The sequence below is a fragment of the Carassius gibelio genome, chromosome B25 (assembly GCF_023724105.1).
Source record: "Carassius gibelio isolate Cgi1373 ecotype wild population from Czech Republic chromosome B25, carGib1.2-hapl.c, whole genome shotgun sequence".
NCBI lineage: Eukaryota > Metazoa > Chordata > Actinopteri > Cypriniformes > Cyprinidae > Carassius > Carassius gibelio.
In genome coordinates, this window is record NC_068420.1 from 20,585,222 (window position 1) to 20,611,111 (window position 25,890).

Genomic DNA, 25,890 nt, shown 5'->3' on the forward strand with positions numbered 1-25,890 from the left:
TGACCATTACTTGGATGCGGAAATAAGGCAGCGCGCACGAGAAATGTTCCAGGCCGCGCTGGATGCGGAGAACCCGCGTGGAGACGGAGAAGCGCCAAGCGCAGGAGACAGATCAGAGCGCAGAAAAAAAGACTGGTCTCTGCACCAGATGAGGGGCATGCACCATCGTTGTCTGATATGTTCAGTGGAATTCTGCAAGAAAGTGCCTCAAATAATAATAATACGTTGGCTATTTTGTTCTTAGGCTACTATATATATATACACACACACACACACACATATATATATACATACATAATATCAGATTGTAGCCATATTTATGCTAGATTTTCTGATAGATTTCTGCTTTAATTTGATAAACATGTTTATTTATGCCCTGGCCCTATTTAAATACACTTTCTCAAATATTTCTCAAATGTCAGGCAGATGACAAGCTCAACTGCTCAACAGCTAGATGGTTATCTGTCTGAAGTCCCCATCCCCAGAAGTGATAACAGTCTTGCCAACTGGAGAAGTAATGCACTTTCTAGTCCTACATAGAAAATTTTCAAATGCACTTTATTTTAATGAGAGAACTGTTCATTTTAAAACCTTTCTGCAGGCCAGTAGGCCTGTACATTATTATTAAATATACACATGAGTGGGATAAATTTTTAGTTTGAATTTTATTTTATACTGTGCATTGTTGCAATGTGCTTAATAAATATTTTCATCATTTGTAATTATGTATTTTTATGTTTTTTTTTTTAAATAAGTTATGTAATTGTAATTATCTTTGAAACTTTAATATTAATTTATGGAATTGCAATGTCTTAATTTTAGTAAAGTTTGTACACGTTCATAGCAATAAATGCAATGGTACTAATAATTGGCATAATTTCTTTCGGTGTTTCGGTTTCGGTTTTCGGCCTTGGTTTTCTCTTTTTCGGTTTTCGGTTTCGGCCAAGAATTTTCATTTCGGTGCATCCCTACTGTCCATGCAAGATTCCACCCCACTCCTGCAAGATTCTGTTCTGCTCTCACAAGATTCCACCCCACTCCTCCAAGATTCTGTTCTGTTCGTGCAAGATTCTACCCCACTCCTACAAGATTCTGTTCTGCTCTCACAAGATTCCACCCCACTCCTGCAAGATTCTGTTCTGCTCTCACAAGATTCTACCCCACTCCTGCAAGATTCTGTTCTGTTCGTGCAAGATTCTACCCCACTCCTACAAGATTCTGTTCTGCTCCCATAAGATTCTACCCCACTCCTGCAAGATTCTGTTCTGCTCTCACAAGATTCTACCCCACTCCTGCAAGATTCTGTTCTGCTCTCACAAGATTCTACCCCACTCCTGCAAGATTCTGTTCTGTTCGTGCAAGATTCTACCCCACTCCTACAAGATTCTGTTCTGCTCTCACAAGATTCCACCCCACTCCTCCAAGATTCTGTTCTGTTCGTGCAAGATTCTACCCCACTCCTACAAGATTCTGTTCTGCTCTCACAAGATTCTACCCCACTCCTGCAAGATTCTGTTCTGTTCATCCAAGATTCTACCCCACTCCTACAAGATTCTGTTCTGTTCGTGTAAGAATCTAACACACACTGTTGCTTAAAATTTACATAAATAATAAAACATTGACAATGCCCAACACTGTGCCAGTAAACGGTTTAAACTTCATTCATCACTAAATTGCTGTAGTTAGTAAATCCAATAACTAGAGTCAAATCAGACCTTGGCTTCATTGTCTCTATACTGCAAAACTCTCAAACACAGTGACACAAGAAAGCTTAGGTGATCTCACCAGTGCAAATTAATTCCCCTTCAGGGCAGGATGAAACGGGATGAACAGGATGAAACCCAAATATACTCGTTACATTCCAAACCATTGCTTGAGTGTCATGTTCATGCAGACTGTTTTAAATCCACAGGTCTTGTCCGATTTGTCGGTAGGAGTCTGATGGAACTTTTATTCACTATTTGTCATTTTTAAGGTACAAACCACCTGTTCATTAGTGAAGCACTGATGGTTATTGAGTGTGGTATGAAAGGAGAGATGATGCGCTTTGATATTAAAGGATAAAAGAGGTGCAGAATCCATCGGGACTTACCGTCTATATCAGGATGAAAGGGGCACGGTGGAGAACAGGTCTGGAATCCATCACACCAAACCGGTATTTACATTCACAATAAGACTGGACAGAGACTTCAACCTTAAAGTCCTCTACAGTCTGGAGTTCATAGTTTGCTGAATTGGCAGAAAGACACTTTTCAGTCCCGCATTTCTTGAGTGATTTCAGACATGAGTATATCTAGTTATTTATTTATATAAATGAATGCATTTAGATTTAGTACTTATACATTAGATTGGCACTTGTTTAAACAGTGTTTTAAAGTTCACACTAAAATCTACTTTTAAAGGCAGTCTACTTAGACAGTTTCATTTTTTTTATACAAAATTTTCATTTATTAATATTTGTATTAATCTCTCTCTGTGTGTGTGTGTGTGTGTGTATATATATATATATATATATATATATATATATATATATATATATATATATATATATAATCCCTCTTAATTAATTAATATGCACTTCTTCTGAGATTAAATCAGACTATTTCTGTCATCCGTCCAATTATATTCCGTCATTCTTTAATCTCTTCTTGTCCCACGACACACAGACGGCAGAGATGGCAAAGGTTGCATGGTGAATATATTAAGCAGAATTAATAATGCAAGATGTTTTCAATGAAAGAATACATTTCCTCTGCAGCTCTTAATGTTTGTTTTAGGGTGAGGCCCTTTTTGCTATTAGAGGGTCTACAGGCAGTGAAAGGTCACAGCTGTAATAGACTAATCTCAATCATAGGAGCACTTCACAAAAACCTCTCAACACACACTGCACTTAGAGCCACTGGATATTGAATGAATGAAACCGACATATTGAACTTTAATACTTTAATTGGTCGTTTGCCTTATTTATAAATTTTTCAATTTGTAAAGTTTTTTCATGCAATTGTTTGATAATTTTTTTCTATTGTGTAATTATGCATGTGAGATATAATTTTTTTTTAGCTTATGCATTTATATAGCTGTAAACATGAGCGGCGTCTTTTAGGTTTTTTTTCCGGTTTACATAACTGTGATACAAAGTGTGAATTACACTTAAGAATGTCTTCAGAAACAATTGTACATGTAGTTATTTTGATAAGTATGCATTTCATTAGTTCATTCACTAATTGATTGTTTATTTAAATCCAGCAATCATGAGCAACTAGAAAATGGCCAGAAAATTTGTGGACATTGACTTATAAAATTGTTTTATAAAAAATGTGAATGGCCTGGTTGTTTGTCAATTATTATCAGACTCTCTGACAATTTTACACGCAAGTGTGTTAGCGAGAGAGAAGGATGGAGACAGTGTGTGTGTGTGTGTGTGTGTGTGTGTGTGATAGCCCTAGGGGCCGACACTGAAGGTGACTCTATGAGCACTAACCTTGAGAGGGAGAGAGAGGGCGAGAGAGAGAGAGAGTGAGAGAGAGAGAGAGTGGTTAGAAGAAACGGAGCCATAGAGAAAGTTTATTAAAATGAATTTGAGGAGAGGGGCCGCGGCTGACAGCAGCATAATTAAATGTGGAGTGTCAGCAGTAATGTATGCTGCACGGCGGGTGTTTTCGTGTGTGTGTGTTTGTGTGTGTGCTGTGGTCAGGTCTGTCAGCTGCTGGGTCAGTGGGCAGGCAGGAGCTGATAAGGACAAAACACTGTCTGGCCCCTGTCGCCACTTCACACACATGTATGTATGTATTGGCCATGTATTTGGCTTTGTAGCCAGTAATTCGGGTATCTCAGTAAATAATTGTGTCTCAGACACCTCTATGTATATGTATTTATTACACGGCTCCATGGAATACTGATTCTGGTTGGTCAGACGTGTCATTTTGCAGTCAAATCATTTTTATAATGAGGGCTACACTGCACATTTGACCATTGTCCCAAGCAACCAACTTACCAAGCTGCATATCTTCAGAATCATGTCGTGATATAATAATTTTAACTGGAAATGAAGTGTTCATATCCATTAAATGATTTATTTGCTGTTCCTGTGGCTCAGTGGTAGAGCTTTGACAAAAAAGGTTGTGGGTTCAATTCCCAGGGTACACACATACTGATAAAAAAAAATAATAAATGTATAGCCTGAATGCACTGTAAGTCACTTTTGATAAATGCATAAATGTACATTTTTATTTATTATATTCCTATAGTTACTGAAAATTTTCTAGATATTTTCTTAAACATTTTTTTATATTTATTTATATCATTATTATTTATATCACTTTCATAGTCAGCAGCTCATTTTCATAGTTTCATTTCGTAAGCAAATTTTTACCATTTACTAAATTTGATTATTTATTTCAATTCTATATTATAAGCTATTTAATTTATTGTTACTTTTGAAATTATATCTCATACACATGCATTTCTCATCTGTTATTATATATCATCATCTGTTTTGCTGTTCTGGTACCCCAAAAATTTGATATGTTAGTAATGTTTTGATTGAATTACCTGTTTCTACTTTTTATTCTCAATTGTCTTTTTAAATTAAAGTATCAGCAAAATTAATAAATGTAAGCATTAATTTGTTATATCAGTAATGTCAGTTGAATTAATCCCACCAGCTTCAGTGTATATGTATATATATATATATATATATATATATATATATATATATATATATATATATTAGGGCCGGGACTCGATTAAAAAAATTAATCTAATTAAGTAGAGGCTTTGTAATTAATTAATCGAAATTAATCGCATTTTAATCGCATATAAATGTTGACCTGAGAACAGTGAGAAGTCATTTTTTTTTCACATGGATTTATAGTATACCATTGAATAATGACTGAATACATAAGCTTAAGCAACAAAATATTGTTTATTTTTGTTCAACCAAGTCTAGCAGACCAGTGCAATTTTTGCCATGGAGTGTAGCAATAGCATATTTAGAAACAATTTAGAAATAGTACATTTCAGAAATTCAGGAAGCTTATAGGTGCTGGAAAGTGTCCTTCTGCAAAGTGTTTTTTAAGTAATACACAATACTGTCAATTACATTCAGAACATTCGAAACCCTGACTATTAGAAAACATCTCTCTGTTGCTTCAGAGCCAGAGGCCATAACATACTAAGTCCAACTCTCAATAACCTTGGCCAAAACGATAAAGAGTTTAACATAAACTGTTGCACCAACAAAATAATACACAGTTCAACATAAAGTGTAAAGTCCACGCTAGCTGCTACATGTCTTGCGTTGAGGTGATACTTGAGGCTCGATGTGCTGCGCCTGCGGTGATGTGCGAACGCTAGTTGGTGCTCCAGTATAATCGGTCCGCCGAAACGCATCCAGTGACAAACGTTCCGCGGTGCAAAAATAAGTTATTAAAAATGCGGGAATTTTTTTTCTGTAATTAATTAATCTTAGTTAATGCTTTATTTTTTGTGTAATTAATTAATCTCAATTAACGCGTTAAAGTCCCGGCCCTAATATATATATATATATATATATATATATATATATATATATATATATATATATATATATATATATATATGTATATGTATATATAGCTGTATAAACCAGCATTAACTCCTTTACCCAACCAGTTTTGATAAATATGTGTCATTTTCTAATATCCAGCAATTCCTGGCCTGTAATTGGCACAAGGCCGATCTGCTGATGTGACCCAGTGAGGGCTGCGAATGAATCTACGGCTCATTTACTTGTTATGTTTTGATCCATGTGTCCATCACGCCATGAGTATCATGAAGGGTTTGATTTACCTAGCATATTTAGGTGGACTGCGCCCGCTCTCGTAGTTTTGTGTACCGATTCAGTTTTTGCCTATTATCAACCTATTGTTATTGTTGGATCATTTTGATCATGTCATGAAAGTGCATGTAAACTGATTACATGATTATGAAATGCTATAAAAGGGATGGATTTGACTCTTTATAAAAGCAATATTCCATATTTCAATATGTGCTGTACTTGACAGTTGTTTTAGCATGTTAATGAAGAAACCCTTTGCTTATAGTAATATTTTCATATTTTAATTTTATACAATATTATGTAAAGTATATAATATAATTACTAAAATATAATAACACTTTAGGGATGTACATGCTTATAAAGTATTGAGAATTGTGTGTGAATCTTCAGTGTTTAACTCTAGGGTTTGTTGGGGTTTGATGGCTGCCGTTTGGACTCAGAGCTGCTCCTGACAGAAACACAGTCAGCGTGGAGGAAATGGAGGGGGTTGGGCATCAGCTCATTAGTTTCATTACCCCATAAAAGTCGTAAAACAGAAGTGAACCACTTTTCTGTGCAGCAGCAGCTACTCTGGGCCGATACCGCAATGATGCAAAAATCAACTTTGTGTGCGGTGCTTTTGGTTTTGTGTGGGTGAGAGATGAAAAGGCCAAGAAAAATAGTAATGCACCCTTTGCATTGGTGTATTTTAAAATCATAAATGTTCGTGAGTCTAGTTTGTCCACAGACATGATGCTAGAAACTGAAACAAACGAGATGCTTTCATTTGTACAAATATAGACAAATAGCTAAATCGTTTAGACACTTTGGTCTTGTATTTTTTAATGGATTCGGTCTCTCTGCTGTCCGTGGCCGAGCTCTCTGCAATCCACTCTAAATGCAAAGCTTTTTTTCATTTTTGGCTCTGAATTGGCTAATCCCAGCACTAGGCTTGGCCCAGGCCTTTACGACAATCACAGAGCCCTTCTTTTTGCACCCTCATTACTCTCCGGAAAAAAGCGCTAAGTAGCACGACAAGCTCGGCTAGTCACGGCGTATTACTCTGTCAGAGCGAGCGCCCGCTGCTCCCAGTCACCCCCAACAAATAGCGAACCCTGCTCCTCACGGAGCTAAAGGAGAGATAGACAGAGAAAGAGAGAGAGAGAGGGTCATAACTCTAGCCCGCACGCTTCGTTCACTCGCCCCTCTATTACCTTCCCAACCAAGGTCACACTAATCAACTCAATTACCAGTCCTCTCCGACATTTTCATAATGTTTTCTGCTAGTTGCTCTCCTGTGAAAATGACACAGTCTTGGCAAATTAATATCATTACTATCTGCGCTTAATGGTGCAGCAATACTTTTTTATTTAAGATCAAGTCCCACCAACGACCTCCACAGACCCATGAAACGAGAAAAGATCCGGGAGAGAAGACAAGGAAAAGCCGAGTAATAATCAAAACACTCACGGATAAACGTCCCTTCTGATAGAAAAGAGTGCAAACTTTTCCTGTTATTGTTTGGCGCACGAACCTTCATTATTTTGTTTTGAATATATTTTGATATCTTCCCACATTATTTTCGTTCAGATTTCTGTGTAATGGTATCATCAGTACAAAGCATCTAACCAGCGCGCTATACCAGGAACGCATAATATGTGTCTCAGTAGGCCTCTGTAATTTACTCTAACCATTGTCAGGAAGAGATGATCTTATTGTGGCGGGACAGTCGCGCTGAACAGTCTCTTTCTGCAGCGGGTTTGTACTGTATTGTGTAAACACTTCTCTTTCGCTATTAGAAAATAATCTGTTTGTTCAGTTCATTAACTTCACTGTTCGATGCTCTGCTACAGCGCTAGTTTGTTACCTTCAAGTCAAAAGCTGAGAAAAGTAATTCATATTAATGAACGTTTTGTTTAGCACAGCGACTGGTGTGAATTTGAGATTGACGGTTATATATTTTGGAAAGGAACAGTGTCAGAAATGCATCTTTTTTCGCAACAAAAATAAATTAAAAACCGAACAAAAATTGCTTTTTTTTGTAACAATATGAAAAGATAACAGTATATGATGGCCACCCAGCAGTCCTCACTGGTTTGCTAAAAGACAAAAAATTTTTTTTTTTTGTTTTGTTTATTTATTTATTTAGTTAAGTTTTGACAATGAAACTCTTAAAATAGATTGAAAATCTCTTAAAAAATATGCTCGGGAAAGCTCCGTAAGTTTTTTTTTTTTTTTTTTATTATACAGAAAACTGTTTCATCTTTAATTAAATAATTTTGTCAGAACTGTGGGCCAGTGGTTGCTGCACATGCACCAGATATTGAGGAGGAAATGTGGGTTCAGTTGTGACCTGATTACATTTCCTCTCTTTCCTTTCACTATGTCTATTACAAAAAGTGCCAGGGACACCCAAAAGAAAAAAACTAAATTAAAAGACACTTTCCTAAAAATGTCTCAATTTATATTAAAAACGGTCTCATTAACAAACCAACTCTCTGTTTATGTAATTTGTAAAACCATTGTTAAGTTTAAGCAGAACTGTTTGTAAATTGTTGCGTTATGTCACACTTGTGCATTATATGAGTCAATCTGTGTCAAAAGCATTACAATAACAGTTTCATTTGAAGGTCTATTCTGAGTCATTTGTTCAGATGTGTGTGTGTGTGTGTGTGGTTTTATCAGGTTGTCTGTCTCTCAGCTTGGAGTCACAAGTGTGATAATGACTTTATTAAGGTAGACACTGCTCAACCCTGCTAATGAGAGACTGTGAGTGTTAGTCGTCTCTCTAACAACTGTGTGTGTGTGTGTGTGAAGGAATTCTTCAGGACAGCAGCACAGTCTCTGAGCACAGGGGGTCTTATGAGACCAATTAGGGAGGTGTGCGCTCTGGAGGAGAGAGCACCTGTCTTTGGCCTTATTAATCCACCTGTGTTCTGCTGGGCTTGACTTAGCTGAGCTGAGCTGAGCTTAGCTAGACTGGGCCTCTGAGCTGCTCGCTAGTGTCCCAACACCTCCATTACACAGCAATCAGGTGCACTGATCACACACTAACTCCAGCGCAGGGCCTGGATGGAGCACTAGCACGCTGCTTACTGTGCAATATACACTCCACACTGCTACCGACTTACTTAAAATAGCATGGAAACCATGCATGATGCAGAAATATACTCCACAAACATTACAAAACTGCATTGTTGTCACAGTGACATTGTGAGCACTTTTAATCCTGAATCACTTTAGTACTGGGACCAATTCTCGCTATTACCTAGTTGATTATTAGCATGTCTATTATTAACATATTGGCTGTTCATTAGTGCTTAAGGCACATATTATGAATGACAGTATTCTCTAATCTTACCCAAATACCTACACCTTAATAACTATTGATAAGCAGCAAATTAGAAATTTATTGAGGCAAAAGTCATAGTTAATAGTAATTAGTGAGAACTGGACATTAAAGTAAAGTGTGACCTTTAATCCTCTTAACAGTGACCTGTTATAATCGAACTAAATGTGGTTATTTTAATTAAATTCAAGTCTCTTGGCTGTCTGAGTAAATAATCAGTCAAGAAAAGCAAGTGTAGTAGTAAATGCTGCAGTCTACACTAAGAGTAGTGAACACAGCCAGTCTATACTTGATTTGATTTGCGTATATGAGACAATTTTCTCATGTTATCGTGAATATAAAACTTTTCAGCAAGGGGTCATTAAATTGATCAAAAGTAATATATATTTATTATTATTATTATATAATTATATAATAAATATTTTGTCTATTAAAATATTGCTGCTCTTTAGACCTTTCTTTTCAACACTAAGTGTTATTTTAGTATCACTGAGAAATCACATCAATTTTAAATATACAGTATTTTCACTTAGATTTTAGTCAACTTTGATATTTTGTTGCATTTTGGCATTTTAAAAAAAAAAATTATTTGTTATTTTTGCTATATTTGTATACATCAGAGATAAACTTCATAAAAAAATGACTATTAAATAATCTATTCAGTTTATTTTATTTCAAGTAACAAAGGTTTTTTTTTGTTTTGTTTAAAGATTGATGATGATAATAATAATAATAATAATAATAATAATAATAATAAAATGAAATGTTTCTTGAAAAGCAAGTAATGATGTTGAAAATCCAGCTGAATATATATATATATATATATATATATATATATATATATATATATATATATTAATGAAATAAATAATATATCACTCTATTACTATTGTATTTATATATAAAATATTGACGGTACCTAAATCATTTTTGCAATGAACTGATTCATTCTTCACTACTTTCCTCGCTAATAAAAGCAGGCATATAGATAAAACTATAATTTCTTACAGTAGTTTTTCTTCTTCGTGAAATATGTGGGGACGTTTGTGTGTGCGTGTGTGTGTATATGCCCATTATTAAGCCACTTTCAGATACCGCACTTTCAAATATCATTAAATCGTGCCTTCAGCCATACTTTAACATATTCTTTTGGAAAGAATATAATGATGTCTAAGTGAAGGAGAGAGAATGAGTGCGGGTTTTTGAAGTGGACACAGGTGCAGAGGATGAGAGACTTTTAAGCTCCTTTATCAAACCCAAAGACCTGCAGTCACAACCAGACCGGACTCTTTTTTTTCCCTGACTTTCTTTATTCCAGTGACCCGCAGTCATTACCTTCTGTGGAAATGAATGAGCAGGGTTAAATAGCTGCCAATTTCTTCCTCCTTCAAAGATCTTTGAAAGCGGCGAGTACGCCCAATAAACCCACAACCCTCTTATGTTTTATTCAGCTCATTTCAGAGCGCAGCCCAGTGCCCGGCTTTAAGCTGATTTCCCGATTCATTTTAAATCACGTCCGCATGCAGAAGTTCCTTTTTTTTTTTTTTTTTACAGCCCCCCGTTTTAATGAATAGATGTCCAATAAGCACTTTTATTGTCTTAGCATATGTTGCTTTTATTAGCTGAAAATAATTACGTTCTTCGGATCACCTCGGAAGTCCTTCTGAAAGATAAAAACGAGATAGTTTCACAGTGGCTGCACAAGTCCTTCCGAGTCCAATTGTTTTCCCCCTGGGTGCTCCGTGTCCTAATACCCCCACGCTCATTCATCCAGTCCCATCCCGTCCCGTTCTGGCCCCCTCCCTTCATCTCGGGCTGGAGTGTGACGGCTGACACGCGCTCTTTCTCATCGGAAAGCGTGCTCCACACCGGGGCGATGTTCTCCTGGAGAGAGCCAGGATAGACTGCTGAATGATTGCTGCTTCAGCTGTGTTTATTTCCCAACTTGCTCTATTTGTCAAACTGTGTCGGATTTCACTTTTTGTGTTTGCTTTGAGTGGACGACTGCGAGTGCTTTTTTCTGAGGCTCTTTCACAGTGACTGGCCATCACTTACACTGCTGTGAACTCTTTCTGAGCGCTTAGGCGCCCTTTTTTCCTGCGTCAACCTTGCTTTTAGTGGTCATAAGGTGTCTCTGGTGTCATATAGAGACTGTCAGACCTGAAATGTAGAATTTAACTGAAGACCCCATATCTATAGATGAGTATTTTATCTGTGCACACCAAAGGGTTGAGGTATGTCTGGTTAGTGCGGTCTAGTTTGCCCCTGATTGTAGATTGCACCACTTTGTGGGCAAAAATTATCTTTAAGCATTTGCGGATATTCAGAAGTAGCTGTGTATTTTAAATATGTCCTAAATCAGTTCCAATAAAAAAATAATAATAATAAAAATAAAAGAAAGAAATGCACCATAGCACTACTCCATAGTTGGTGTGGACCCTATTTATTTTAATTGCATGTTAAACAAGTGTTTAATGTAACAAAAAAAAAAACAACAGCATGTGAGCGTTCACAAATTAATAAATACGAAAACCAATGTGGTCTAGGAAAGGCTTAAAAAATTTTTAAGTGATAAAGAGCTGAAATATAATAAAATAGCAAGAAAAATCCGGTGTTTAGCTGGTTGTCCTAAGGCTGTGGAAATCTACATGGGTCGCTCTCTCTGCACACCTCGCCAACATGAATGTTATTACTCACCCTTGAGAGAGTGAGAATGGGTTTGTGGGAATGGGCTCCACCATCAGTAGAACGAGACTCGGGGGAGACGGAGGGTGCCTTTCCCCATTCCATTACACACAGGCCTCCGCTATAATGAAGGCGATTTTAATAGGATTTAATGCATGTGGTGGGGCAAGGTCCTGTTACCTTATGGCCCTGACAAAAGAATACGAGAGTGTAATCATCAAGCCTCATTCAGCGGCAGTCCTGCACGCACATTGATCATCCTTTACCATCCTTCCCTTCTGGAGGTGAAGAGAGAGATTCTCGTCGGTTAGAGGACAACAGTGAGACTGAAACGTCTCTGTCCAGTTTTGGTGTTTTGTCATTCACCTTTGTGCATCAAATTGTTGAAATCGTGATCTGTTATGAGTTGCGACGCAGGTTTAGCGCTTGTGCTAGAGATCTATATGAGATGAAGGTTTGAGTCTGACATACATTATACACTCATACTTAATACACGCATATTATACATTCTACATAAGTATGTAAAAATAGGTACTGTGTGTAAATACATATTTGGAATTACGTTCTGTGTGTTTTGACTGTTTTTTTCATTTAAAAAATTGGTTAATCCTTTGTTTGGCTCTGATTTATATTTTTTTCTAAATTTATTCTGTCCTCCAGCTACTTTTTTCCTGTGCCTTGACCTCCATTTTGCCTTGACCTCCGGGTCTGTTCCTGTTCATTTTCAGGCTATTCACAGTTTCAGTGTAGATGCACCATATTGTTGTCTGCCTGCTACATCTGTTTGCTCTAGGACTGTGTACATTATCACTGTTCTCCTCGGGAGAGGAGATGGTTCAATCCCAGCCCCTGCGCTCTGAAAGGACCATTATTTCTCTGTTTTTTAGGCCACGGGCCGTGGAGGTGTTTGTGTTCAGAATTTGTGAAGTGTGTTTTGTGGTGTAAATCCTCTCTCCGGCGGTTCATTGGGCAGAAAGAATGGCCATCGCGGCTGTTTACTCTTTACCCAGAGTCCCCCTCACAGCTGGCCGGAGCACGCTCAGATGAGCTGTCGGCTCGCTGAGAGCACCGCCACTGAATGCTAAAGTAAACAAAACTGAGGGGAAAGACAGAAAAACAGATGGAGATAGAGGAGAAAGAAAAAGAGGAACTGCGTAAATGTTGTCGGGATTGGTTTTTCAGGCGCTTTTGTGATAGAGATGTGACTTTTGGGGGTTTGGATCGGGGAGGTTCATACTGGAAAAACAAGATCTGTGAAACTCTGTAATATATATATATATATATATATATATATATATATTTACCAAACATGATGTAAAGAACAATATAAATATAACACTATGAACATGGTCTGCACTCTAAAGTGTTTTTTCTTTTTACATTCATTTTTATGGATAATTCATAATAGAGGAGTACAAAAAAAAGTCACAGATGTTCTGGATAAAAGTAGCAAAATGTTATTTTTTATTATTATTTTTTTTTTTATATATTAATAATGATATAATTATTAAGGGACACCACAAACTAATTATTTTCTGGTCTTAATCTAATTAAATCTTCATAAAAAAGAATAAAAATAAATAATGTATTAACGTTAAAAGTTATACACTTTATACCAAAATGGATAACATAATATGGGGGATAAATATGGGCTTGTTAGTTTGCGACAAAATGTTGATTTGTTGTAACTGATAAACACATTTCACTCACAAATTAAAGATCATTTTTTAAATATATTTTTCTTGCAATAACATGATAACAGGATTGATTGAGCTTGAAGAATGCCGTCAACTTACAATTTATTAAAATATTGTGGAAACGAAAATATAAAATAATTGGCACAATGACGAGGTTGACGTACATATACCGATTTACTCTAATATCGCGAAGACAGCCAAATTGAAAAACACAACATGGCAAAGAACCAAACCACTGAACATCTTGTTACAATGATTATTTATTAAATTTAAAATATCTTTAGCACAGATTAAAAATCAGACACCTCCAACTATCATGGTCGTCATGAATTGAAAATAAACATTCCTAAAAAAACAGTCCATCTTCCTCCATTGGATCCATGATCTCCTTCATAGAATTGTCTCTGTTTTGGTTATAAATGTACAGGTTGTTGCATAGGGCTGAGGCAAAACTTATAGCAATACTCTTGGGAATCGCTGAAATCAATCACTGCATGGCCATATAATAGAATATAACAAGATACATGATATTTACAAAGAAAAGTGCTGAAATTAAAGACATTTGCCTTTTGTTTGGTTGTTACAGTCAGAAAAACAGGATATATTTTGTAATAAACTAACACAAACAGAAAAAAATACCAATAAAATACACATTGTTATTCTGTGAGCATATGAAGTTTGGTTTTGAAATGTAGGGCCATGTTCAAAATCCAGATAATTAACATTGATCATCCTCCCTACCCAATATCATTTTTGCCTCAACCCTCTCACAAAAATGTCTGAAGGATAACAAGAAAAGACACTGGGAATGACAGCCAAAGATATAACTGCTTATACCAAAAACAAAGTCTAATAAAATAAAAAATCACTATTTTTCACATTGGTTTATGAGATCATGTTTATTTGACCAATCGTTTTATTATGTTTTTCTCAATTCTCAATTCATTTTTTTAGTTATTTTTTTAGCACATGCCATATGCATTTTTGATTATAAAAGTACCTGAAACAATTGCTAGAGTGTCAGCATGCATAGCTGTTCAATATTTACAGATGTATGTACAGCACAGAGGAACTGACAGCAGAGGTGGACAGATAGCTCACGACAACATGAGACAGATGACGGGAAAATTTACACCATTTTTCTTAACCTATTACATGCAGCAATGACAGAAAATTCAACACAACCTTTCTAGAAACAAAGGGATATAACTCTTACCCAGTAAGGTCATTTTCTCTGCTGATTATAACATAATGCTCTATATGTCAGATACTCTACATTGTGAGTGTGTTGGAAAAACTACATGGAAAAAGGATCACATCGTTCACGCTGTAGAGCGACACCAGAACTACAGGAAAACTGGGGTACTAGTTAACAGCGAAAAAACTATGTCTGCCAACTATAAACTCTCAGCCAGCACAGGAATTTAATACTGATGGTAAAAGAGGAATTAAACCACAATTTGTACACTAGATACAGTCAAATTTGACCAGGTGTGCATGATGGGGGCGCCATTCCTGGGTTTAACAAATAGAAGGCGTGAAATTATAGATAATTGCCATTCTGGAAATATTAAACACCTGCATTTATCAAAAAGAAGCACGCTAACCAGACACTACGAGCATATTTGAGGGTAAATATACAATTATGCAGAGCAGGATTTTAGACCAATGAGATTTCACGATGGGCGGGACTACCTAACACGAAAAATCGCATTAGTAGAAACCAAGCATGTTGCTTTATCGTATTCCACCTGGTTAGGACATGGTGCTGTCATCTCAATTATTTATTGCTAAATAAAATGACTTATTTGGATCTGTATGTACGAGGTTTCATACGGAAAATTGCATTTGATACAGGAAGACATTAGTTATTTACGCACATAAAAGTGACAAATGGACTTATTGCATGACTGATTGGAAGTGATTGGAAGTATCTTATGTCAATTTTCGGCCTTTATTATATTTGAAAGAGGAAGCGTTTAAGTGTTGCTCTTTGTTTTATTTGCTTTGGTTGCTAGTATTGCTGCAAAAATGATCAAATGGATTTGGTGGTTTGTATTTTCTTAGAAGTTTGAATACTTCAGTGGTTCTTCAACTGTTGGCTCTTAAACAATTTTTTGTTCAAATTGTGGACAGAAAGGAAAAACAATGTTGGCGCCAAAATTGTTGGACGTCAAAGGCCATATGTAATCATACATCATCCTCATCTTTGCGAAACCACAAATAAAACAACGCAGCATCAAAGACTTTTCTTTGACAGGCGGCTGTAGTCATGTTTTGGGAAGACACTTAATGTCCAATGATAAATCTTGGGTCCTGAAGCGAAACCAATTGATAACCACTGCTTTAACTGATCTGCAGCTGTCTCGCTATCTCTGTTTTCTGGGCTGAGCTCTTGATAAATACGAGCAGTACCTGGTCCAGCATGTTAATGCATTTTATCATAAAGTTTATCTGCCAAAAAGGGCCATCGGGTCAAGTACCAGGAGGTTCAGCATAACGGCAATAAGATCCATGCTCTCTTATTCAGTCTGACAATCCAATCTCACCATCTCCCTCAGCTAAATACACCAAAGCAGGAGGCTCATGGTTAGAAATGCTATTATTGTCCTGCTGCTAACGGATAAAGGAAATGGTTTTCCAGTCTAGAGCCTCAATGGATCAATTGCAGATCTATATTTAGTAAGGAAGCATCTTAGAAAGCTTGATGGGAATGTATTCAATGTTCAAAGTTTTAATGAAGCACATGTACTTAACCCCAAATGAATAATCAAGCCGACTGTACACTGTAAGCTGTAATTCAGACGGTGATTACTGTAATAAAGTCACATAAACTAACTGCTAATTCTGTGTTAGCCCCATTCAGTTGGTGCAGCTCTAATATGGGGCTGCTGGGATTTAACCACATGTTCTCTCTGCATCTCACATCCACTAGGAAGACTAGGCAGGCTTTGGAAATGGGCTAAAGCGCATTTGGAAGAGGGTTCAGATTCATTTCAGCCCATTGTTTGGCTAAGGGACAGCAGTACGCTAGCCAGCGCTGAAATTACACTCCACATACATTAGTGCTGGTAATCTCACTCATGCTAGTCTTCACAGTGCGTCATTACAGAAGGCATTAGCAGCGCCAAGTGGCGACTGCAATGGAGCATGTGTGCTTGTGAGGAGTGTATTAGCATTAACTTTGAGCTGGTGGGCACTGTATTCTAATCAAGGTGAGGTGACAAGAAGGACATATAAAGAATATGTAAGAAACTGCTGAAAAACACTTCTTGAACTAGTCTGAAGTGGTTTGTAACAAGCTAGTTTTCAGTGGTTGGGCTAATTTGGTTATCTGGTTTTAGGTATTTCTCAGCTGGTCAGGCCAGAAAAGCAGATGGCCAACCAGTTAAACACCAGCCTGGTCAGGTGTTCAAGATGAGTTCAACCACCTCAGGCTGGTTTAAACTGTTTGTTTGTGAAACCTAGCATTAGCATACTTGCTTAAAACACGTATGTGACCATAAAAGGTGTAAAATATTGAGACACTGTGAAAATCAATACTTGCAGGCCATTTATATGGTGTCTAAACTTTATTCTGGGTTTGGATTTCAGGGCACATTTGATTTTTCTAATGAGTTCATCGAAAGCTAAGAGGCATTTCGGGCAATTTGCTCAAAGTCTAGAAGATTTTTCTATTAGAACCTCACCCTAATAACCAGGGAAATAATTTCACACAGCTTTGAACACTTTTTTGTGCATATGACAACATTAAATGTTATTACAAGAGCAGTGAATCCATAAAGTGCATCTTTGCATATTGACTCACTGCGTTGGTAGAGGGGTTGAGTGACATTTACCTTCCTTTCATATTCCCAGCTTCAAATATGTATTAACTTATCACTGCAAAAGCAGGTAAGACTCCAGAAAGATCCATCCTTTTGATGTCATGTTTATTGCCGCGCTAACCAAAGCAACATGCAGCATCTGTGTACTTCAAAAGACGCACGGTCCGCCACACGCAGATACAGAAAAACACACTAAATGGGGATGAGCTCACTGAATTTCTGACTACAGCCTTGGCTTTCTTCCTGTGAGTTTGTGTGTGCATGTGTATCTAACAAGCGTTCTGTCACAGTCTTTGCCAGCTTGAGCTACAGCTGTTGATTTGGCTCCTTAAATGAGACAAAGTCTTTGTACTGTTGCGACGCGTGTGTATTTGCGTCCGTTTAAAGAGTTGGCCATTGGTGCACGTCTCTGTAAACGTCTGCCAGACGATCTCCTTAACTTTGCCCTGCGCTTTTTTCAGATCTGAGACGCTCCTGCACTATTTGATGATAAAGCAGCCATCTATTTCATGTGCATCTCACAGAAGTTAACTTCCTGCAGGAGTTGCGTGTGAAGTAGCACAGGACGGTTTCTTCTGTGAGAGGAGGTACATAAAAGACGAGTCTGGAAACATTTGAACTGCACGTCAACTCTAATTCTGTCTGACATGTTTTTCTTTTCGTCTGAATCTTCATCCCTCTTTCCCCAAGACAGATAAAACCCCGGGATAACTAACCGTCCCTAAAAATTTGCTGCTTATCTTTCATGCGGAAAAGTGCAGAGCATCTGTAAGACATGGAAAGTCATTTGTTTTTGTTTAAACAATCAAACCCGAGGGTATGAATGAAATAAACAATAAAAGAGGCATAACTGGGGGCGTACATGTTGCGTATTGGTCCCAAATTAGTTGTTTTGAAGTTTCATGAGAACTTAAGTAATGTGAAGGGTTTGGATTGCTAGGCTGACCTTTGAACCGTGGCTGAACATTCTGATCTTAAACTAGTTTTATGACACATGATTTTTGTTTGAGGGGGCCAACAACTTAACTTTTGACTCAACCAATGGTGTGACATTGAAGACTAACTTTTTTTTTTTTTTAAATGGAAGAATTGGAGGACTGTTTTGCACAATTTGACTTGTAGCGGCTAGTTTGGTGCCAAAATTACACCTTGACTTCACCTTTACATCTTTAAAAAGTAATTCTAATAACTGCTTCCTGTCTTAAAAGGGGTTCACATTGAAAATGAGTAAGTCGCTTTGGAGTTTGCCAAAGTTGTAGTATCAACTGCAGTAGTTGTATCTGTGTATCTGCATTGGTGGTCACCTAATTTGAACTCGCCAATGGCATTTGCCAGCCTTGCCGTGTCAAGTCAACAACTCTTATTAAAACAAATGACTTCCGGATGCTTTGTTGCTTCAAATCGCTGTCAGTGTGAATGGCCCTTCAGAGATTTTCATGGGGCTTGTTTATGCATGCATAACAGAGGATATTTGGAATTGGGGTATATGTCTCCAACTTGGGTACCCTTCCATTGGATATCTATGTGCTGGATCCCTTGTTTAGGATTTAAATTTGTGTTTGGTTGTGTGTGTAGATGCCTTTTCCACCAATGACAGAAAGTCCCCATTGACTTGTGACATCCAGAAATCCCATTGACATGAGATGAATGGACAGTTTTGGCAGGCTGCCCCACAGTCGTCTTTACAAGACTTCCCCAAAGCACTTCTTTTCTGCTATGTACAGTATCCACAGCTATACTGTTTTTGTGTGTGTTGATCATTGTTTGTGATTCTTGGCAGGCGTGCAAAAGATATACAATAAACCTGCCAATTGAGTGCTTCCGAGTTCCGGTTTCTCGGATATTATATCCTGTTTTTCCTACTTCTAGAGGAGATAACGTCAAGTTCATGTCTTTGCTATTGTTGTCGCTTGGTTTTTCTGCTAACCCTTGAACCCTAGAGAGGATACAGCATTCAGACAGCACGAGGTTTGAGTCCACCTTAAAAGCTTTTATAGAACTTGCCAGAATTGAACTCTTCCACCATAAACCAGCTCATCTCGGTGGTTCCTAGACTAGTATTTGGCAGGTACCTATATGACAGCATGCAGATTGTTGACAGCCATATGGCCGATGTACAAGTACAACAGGAACTCCATTTGAACAAATACACAGTCTATCCCATGGCATCTTTTGCCAGTCTGTGAAGCACTTCCCCCAACTCTCGATCAGTTTTAGGGTGGGGGGGAAGCAAGTCTCAGATGGTTAGAGGTGTCTTTGGTATAGCCCCAAACCTTTGAAGAGCATCACCCAGTTCTTCAGGCTCCATACAAGAACAACAGTATTTATTTTTGCTCACATTGTTTCAGTTTATTCTGATATTTAAATTTTTGTTTCCACAGCAACAGGGAGCGGCCACTACAGTCTACTGCGCCGTGGCTCCAGAGCTGGAGGGTATCGGAGGGATGTACTTCAACAACTGCTTCCGCTGCTTGCCCTCTCTGCAGGCCCAGGACGCCACAGCTGCCCTCAGCCTCTGGGAACTCAGCGAGAGGCTCATCCAGGAGAGATCCACCCCCCCTCAGGTGCTCTGACCCCTCCTGGCCCCGCGATCCTTGCAGGGTCACCTACATGACCGTCACGGCTACGTAGAGGATTCAGGCATAAGATAATCATCGTTTGAAGGGGCAAAGGAGATGAGAAGATGCAATTCTAAACTGTACAAGGACGTTGGCAATCAAGCTTAGAAGCTATCTGGGCATCGGGAACTAGAACCACACGGGCTGGGACTTCTACAGCAGATAAACAGATGCAGAGAGACAGCGAGAGATGCAATTCAATTGTGTTTCTCTCGTTCTCAAAGGCGTAGACACTCAATCCAGCATTAGGGTTTAACTAGGTCTAGATCACTCTGTAAATGTCTCCTTAACAAGCAATGACATTTGAGTTGTCTTTAGAGGGGGCCTATATGATTTAAATGGGCGCTTACAGAATACAAATACTCGAGATCAATGTCAACCTTTCCGTCTGTACAGATAAAAATGTTGAATAACTGTTGGAACGGTGTAACCTACAAAGACATAATGCAGGAAATGTACAATTTGTGAACTATTTACACATATGGTGTCTTCACATTGCTAAGAATAAGCCTGTACTCTTATCCTGTACACAATATACACAAGATGCTGTTCGGAAATAATTTGAATGCTGTTTGCTTGCTTTATTCCATCTGGCTAGAGCCTCCCAACCACCTTTTATAAAATGCTGGGTTAATGTGAAGTACAATAAAACAGCATCTGGTATGAGAACCGGAGGGCCGTCAGCGGAGTCCACCTGGTCTGGAAATATCTGGTGGAAGTTCCGTTTTGAATTCCTTGTATTGTCTGGACTGCATCATCAAGCATGCAGGGATGTTTCAAAGCTCTCCTAATTAGTTTTTCATTGTTGGCGAGACATCTGACTGTAAAATCAAGGTCAAGTCAGTAGAAGGGGGTTGTGGGTAAGGCTGAGGAATGGCACTCAGGTTGATAAAGGGTTTCTGATTTCTCTCAATCTTCCATCATCTTCCTCCTCCTCCTCATTGTCTTCATCAGGGGTGGATTTTGGAGAGGTTGTGCTTTGTGGCAGTCTTGGAGCCGTGGGTCACCCTAAGCCAGAAGCATTCCAGTGTTACACTGTCTGTAAAGAAAGAGAAAAAGAGCCTTATTTAAAAATTTAAACATGATATAATGTATTCTTTGAATATGGCTGGTGAGATTAATATTTTTAGCTGCCTTCACTGACGATGCATTAAAAAATAGTTAACAAATAGTGCTGAGAACATTTTTTTTTTTTTTTTTTTTTTTTTTTTTACATTTGATTCATTTATTGGGTCAGTTTAAGACATTAAAAAAGTTAAAGTTTTTCATTTTATTCATTAATTCATAAATCCATTCATGATTTTTTTTTTAAGTTATAAATAATAATAAATACAGTTAAATATCACATTGGATTGCTTGCATCAAGTATTGAGTTATACCGTCAAATTGACCTCACAGCTTTTTGAACTTAAGTTGAGTGAAAATTTATTTAACAAAGACATTGAAAAGAATTGGTTAACTGTATGCCCGCTCAGCATACAGTACACAATGTTTTATACACTACTTTGATTTATTATTGCGCACATTGGGATAACTAAATTAGGAAGAGTCTTTTAAATTCCAGGCCCAGTGAAGAGCACTTCTCTTGAGATTTAAACAAAGTCTGTCTCCTTGTGCATCAGGGGTGAGCGAGTTTCCCAGTAGTGACATGAGCTGAACCCTTCCTCGCCTGTGTGTTTAGCGAGGCTTTGACAATGACCCGGAACAACTCCATAAACAAACGGCCTGTCACACACATTACTCGCTCCAACAGAGTAATGGACACATCAAGAAACCAATCATAAAGGAGTCCTGTCCCGACCCTTCACGCTTGTGCGGCCAATCAAATCAATAACCTGGACCAGCAGACAAGGATAAAATCTCTAGCACAGCAGCAAATGAGACGGCATTTCAACACAAATGCAATACAGATCTGGTTTAGTGTGTCAAAATGTGTACAAAATATAAGCTTGATCTGTTCCCAACATGTGCAAAAAGTGAAACCCCAGATTGTGAGTTTAAGAACCGGTTGTGTAATGCTCAGAGCACATACTCTCCTGCACAAACAGGGTTGCGTAATGTACATGTAGATGGTAGATGGTGTACCCTTCTCAGTGCAGGTGGCCTATCTGTGTTTGCTCCCACACACACACACACACACACTTTTATAAAAAGACCATGACGCAATGGCAGAATTGCACACGTGGACTGGGCTACAATACTGGAAGATGGACGAGGTGTTCCTTGTACATCCCAGCGATAAGACTGAAACTATGGCACTCATAAACAAACAAGCTCTTCCTTCTGTATTTTCGAGTTGAGCGTGTGGGATTGGAGGTGGGGTGCCACTCTATTTCTGGTTCCACTCAGTCTCTACCCTGTTCGTGCTCTCTTTCTTGTTCTATCTGTTCTCTCCAGAGAGGTCTGGGAGAGGTAGAGGCAGTAAAAGTGTCACCATGTAATGAATGGGCCCCTGATGGAGGGAGAGAACGAGAGTTGGGGGGTGAGGGGTAGAGGAGAGACTGGTTGTTATTTGTCTGAGATTGAGGGAGGATAGCTAATGATGTGAGGCATGTAAACCTGAAGTGGCACTAAACCATTTGTGTATGTGTGGGAACCGGTGGGACCGCCCCGATCCTGGATAACGGGAGATAAAGTGGGAACACAGATGTAGTGTTTCTGGGCCAGCCAGGTGTCACATACTGTATTGTTTGCAAATGGCTGAACATAGATAGGAAAGCTCCCAGTTACTAGTCTCAACAAGGGTACCGCTCCGCAAGGTCTTATCCAGGGGGCACTGGAACTAGAGGGATTCTTGTAGGACACATCCCAATGCCTGATATTATGTTAAGTGCCTAGCACTGAAACACATTTCAAACAGATGTGCTGGCTTATCCCTACCGCAAAGAATTCTGATCAGAGCATCTATCCGCAGATCTATGAGGAGTAGTAGATCTGCACTGCATCTTTGCATTGATTTCCATCTCCTACCAACCTCTATAGAGGTAACAATAAGCAAGCTTTGGGAGAATCTCCACTCTTCATCATAGCCACATAGAGCAACTTGGCCAAGATTGACAATCGTCTGACCTACAAAAAGGACACAAAAGATTTCTAAATGTGCCTTAAATGCACCCAGAACAAACAATATCCAATAATAACATGCACTAAATGATGTTGACAGTGTGCCACAGGTGACAGGGCATCTGAGCTTTCCGCCTCAAGGTCTTCTGGGAAACTGTTGGCTCTGTGTTGGCTTGCATCCTCTGCTCAAGCCTCTCTACCTTAGGGGAAGTCTGGGTGGCCATCATTTGGGTTTTATGACCCTTTTTCTGCCTCCCCAGCAGGAGGAGCAAATGCTCAGCTGGGTCTAGACAGACGCTGGTGATATTGCTCTCCTAGAGGCATAGATTTGCGTATAATAATAAAAACAACAGCTTTGCCCTCAGAGCTGTGCCATGTTTGGCCCCAATGATGTCTTGGAAATACTAGTTGTTATCCAGCTATCCATGTTATCTCCAAGAGTTTATTATCGGCCGTTGGCCTACGTCAGGCTGATGGCAAATGCTGGTCGGGCTAGTTTGCTTGGTGTGCTCCACTCGTCGGCTCTCGTTGGGCTCACGTCGGTGGCAGTTTGCGAATCGGCGTCGGGTCATTGGTGCAAGTGAGAGCTCTGATTGGATGTTCAATTCAGCAAACTAATCAGTGTCTGAGAATAAAAGCGAAAGTGATGAAAACAAGCCAAAGAAGGCGGTACAGACCGAAGGGTGTTTAAATGTTACGTGATCTTTCCCAATCTTTCTAATATGCGAATGTTTTTATAATAAAATGAGTCGCTTAAAATTATTAGTTGTCAACGTTACTGATATTCAAAGTGGTAAGCAAGCACTTTAGGTTTTGTATATCTGTGATTATCTTGTATAAATTTGTTTCGGTTTTTCCTTTTTAAATGAAGAATATACACTATTGATAGCTGCTGATATAGACAGTTAATTGCTCTCACGCATGTGCAGAACGCACGTGTTAGTTTGCTGCTAGCTGTAGTCTGTGCGTTGTGTTTGAGCGCATCTTTTTGGTCCGAAGCTGCCGATGCCGAGAGTGTTCAAATCAGGTCAGCAGTATCTAAAAAGATAGTCAGGCTAAGACAGACAGGCTAGCAGAGGTCAATCCCAAAAATATCAAGCCAGGGATCAAGAAGACCCCTTTAAAGTCAAATCCAAGCTTTCTTTTCCCAAATCCCAGAGAAAGCTGTGCAAAAACCTGCAACTGCTTCTATGACCATGCATGCCCTGCCAAGAAGGCCTTTGTGTCTGAGGCACTGGAAGATTCATGAGTGGATGTTTTTCTTGTTTCTTCAACGGAGCCTTATTGATCATTGTATTGGAATCATTTGATAGTTAATCAATGTTTTTTTCCTTTCAGCACGCCGGGCAAGTGCGCCGTTTTTCAAAGGCCAGCCTTGATTTTGAAAACAAAAATATATACACACCAAATTCACCTTGTTTACACCAATAGCTATAATCCACAGCAACACAACTACCAAAAAAGTACAGAGATGACAATAAATTAATTTGGATACATACCATGACACCCCTTTTTTCTGCATTTACCTTAGTATTACAATTTAATCAACTTCTACGTGTTATAACAATGTTATATATCATTAATTACTTAACTTTGGTCCTTTTTCTCTGCTTTCATCTCCTAGTCTAGCTTGAAATAACTGTCTGGTTGTTGTACATACCATCTAAGCAGCAAGAACACAAATACACCCGGATTTCCGAGGTAAACTGTAATCTAAAGAACTTCAGAGTTACTGATATGCTGATAATCATTACACGGTCCTGTCCAGGACAGGCCAGTGTAGTGATGCAAGACAAAAGGTGACTTTCAGAGGTAAACGGATCTCCCATTGACCCCCAGTATATGTCTGCATCACTTCCTGTATGTACAGCCCTGGCTGTAACCAAAAGCCTTTCCCTGAACACTCACAATATATCCGCTTAATCTACCCCCATTTACAACGACACACTCAATCTGTATCACTCTCCCGCTCCCTCTGCCTGTTTAAATAGAGGAAGAGAGGCACTATGACATCATGTCCTGTAACAAAGCCACGCTGCATGCCTCTTCTCTGACTTGTTTGCTTGGATTCTGACGGCACCGACACGTCCGGTTCCCGCTCTAGGATGGGCGGCACATCTGTGAGAAGCACAGACAGGCTGGAGAGCTGAGCCACATGCCAGGTGTTTAATATCAGCACTGCGTGGTGCAATTACCCCGCAGAAATGAGCTTTTAATTCCATTTTATTGGACCAATATTGCTTCTGGTGTTTAGGTTTTTAAACATTATAATTAGTTCCGAAAAGATTGGTCGACCTCATTCTATTCCACAATACCCCATGGCTTTAAACAATGCTCGGCGGCGGCATGAATGCATGTTTCTGGAAACGCATGGGTTGTGGTGAAACACGATTTTAATAGTGCAGAAGAGCTTTGAGACAGGTGTTATTGGTAAATATGCTGCTAAAAATATAAAAAGAAAATTATTTTAGGGCTTCGGAAACAATTTCAGTATGCAAAACCAACAGGAAGTAGAGGGAAAATGCATTGAATGGACCGTTTTACCACACAAAATGTGCTTAAGCCATAAAACTATTGATTTCAGGGCTTTTTAAACTTTTAACTGCTGAAAACCCAAATTTAGAACAATTTATGGTATACATTTTACATGAAAAGTGTTTAGATATACATACACACACTGTAGCCTGTTTAAAACACATTAAAGCACAGTAATCTTTTAATCCAAGTAGTTTATTGAAATGAATATTGGCTGCAGCAGAACGATTACATCTTATTCTTAAACTTGCACAGGCTTGGTGGGCTGTGAAATGCCAAAGTGTGTAGATATTTTAATGAAAATGATCAATCGTACGAC

General features: G+C 38.5%; 2 protein-coding genes and 1 long non-coding RNA gene across 3 annotated transcripts in view; 2 read left to right on the plus strand and 1 right to left on the minus strand.

The window, feature by feature from the left end:
* The window catches only part of LOC128014368 (WW domain-containing oxidoreductase), a 194,483-nt gene extending 174,465 nt beyond the window's left edge, over positions 1-20,018 (plus strand). The window contains exon 9 of the mRNA XM_052597942.1: positions 19,737-20,018. Coding sequence (XP_052453902.1) covers positions 19,737-19,928 — 192 coding nt within the window. The 3' untranslated portion in view covers positions 19,929-20,018. The remainder of the gene's footprint in view (positions 1-19,736) is intronic.
* Positions 1-25,890, plus strand: part of LOC128014423 (histone H4) — a 201,962-nt gene that overhangs the window by 44,856 nt on the left and 131,216 nt on the right. The gene's annotated exons all lie outside the window — the stretch shown is intronic.
* The window catches only part of LOC128014440 (uncharacterized), a 30,859-nt gene continuing 25,499 nt past the window's right edge, over positions 20,531-25,890 (minus strand). Inside the window, exon 2 of the long non-coding RNA XR_008183544.1 lies at positions 20,531-21,012. This is a non-coding gene — a long non-coding RNA (uncharacterized LOC128014440). The remainder of the gene's footprint in view (positions 21,013-25,890) is intronic.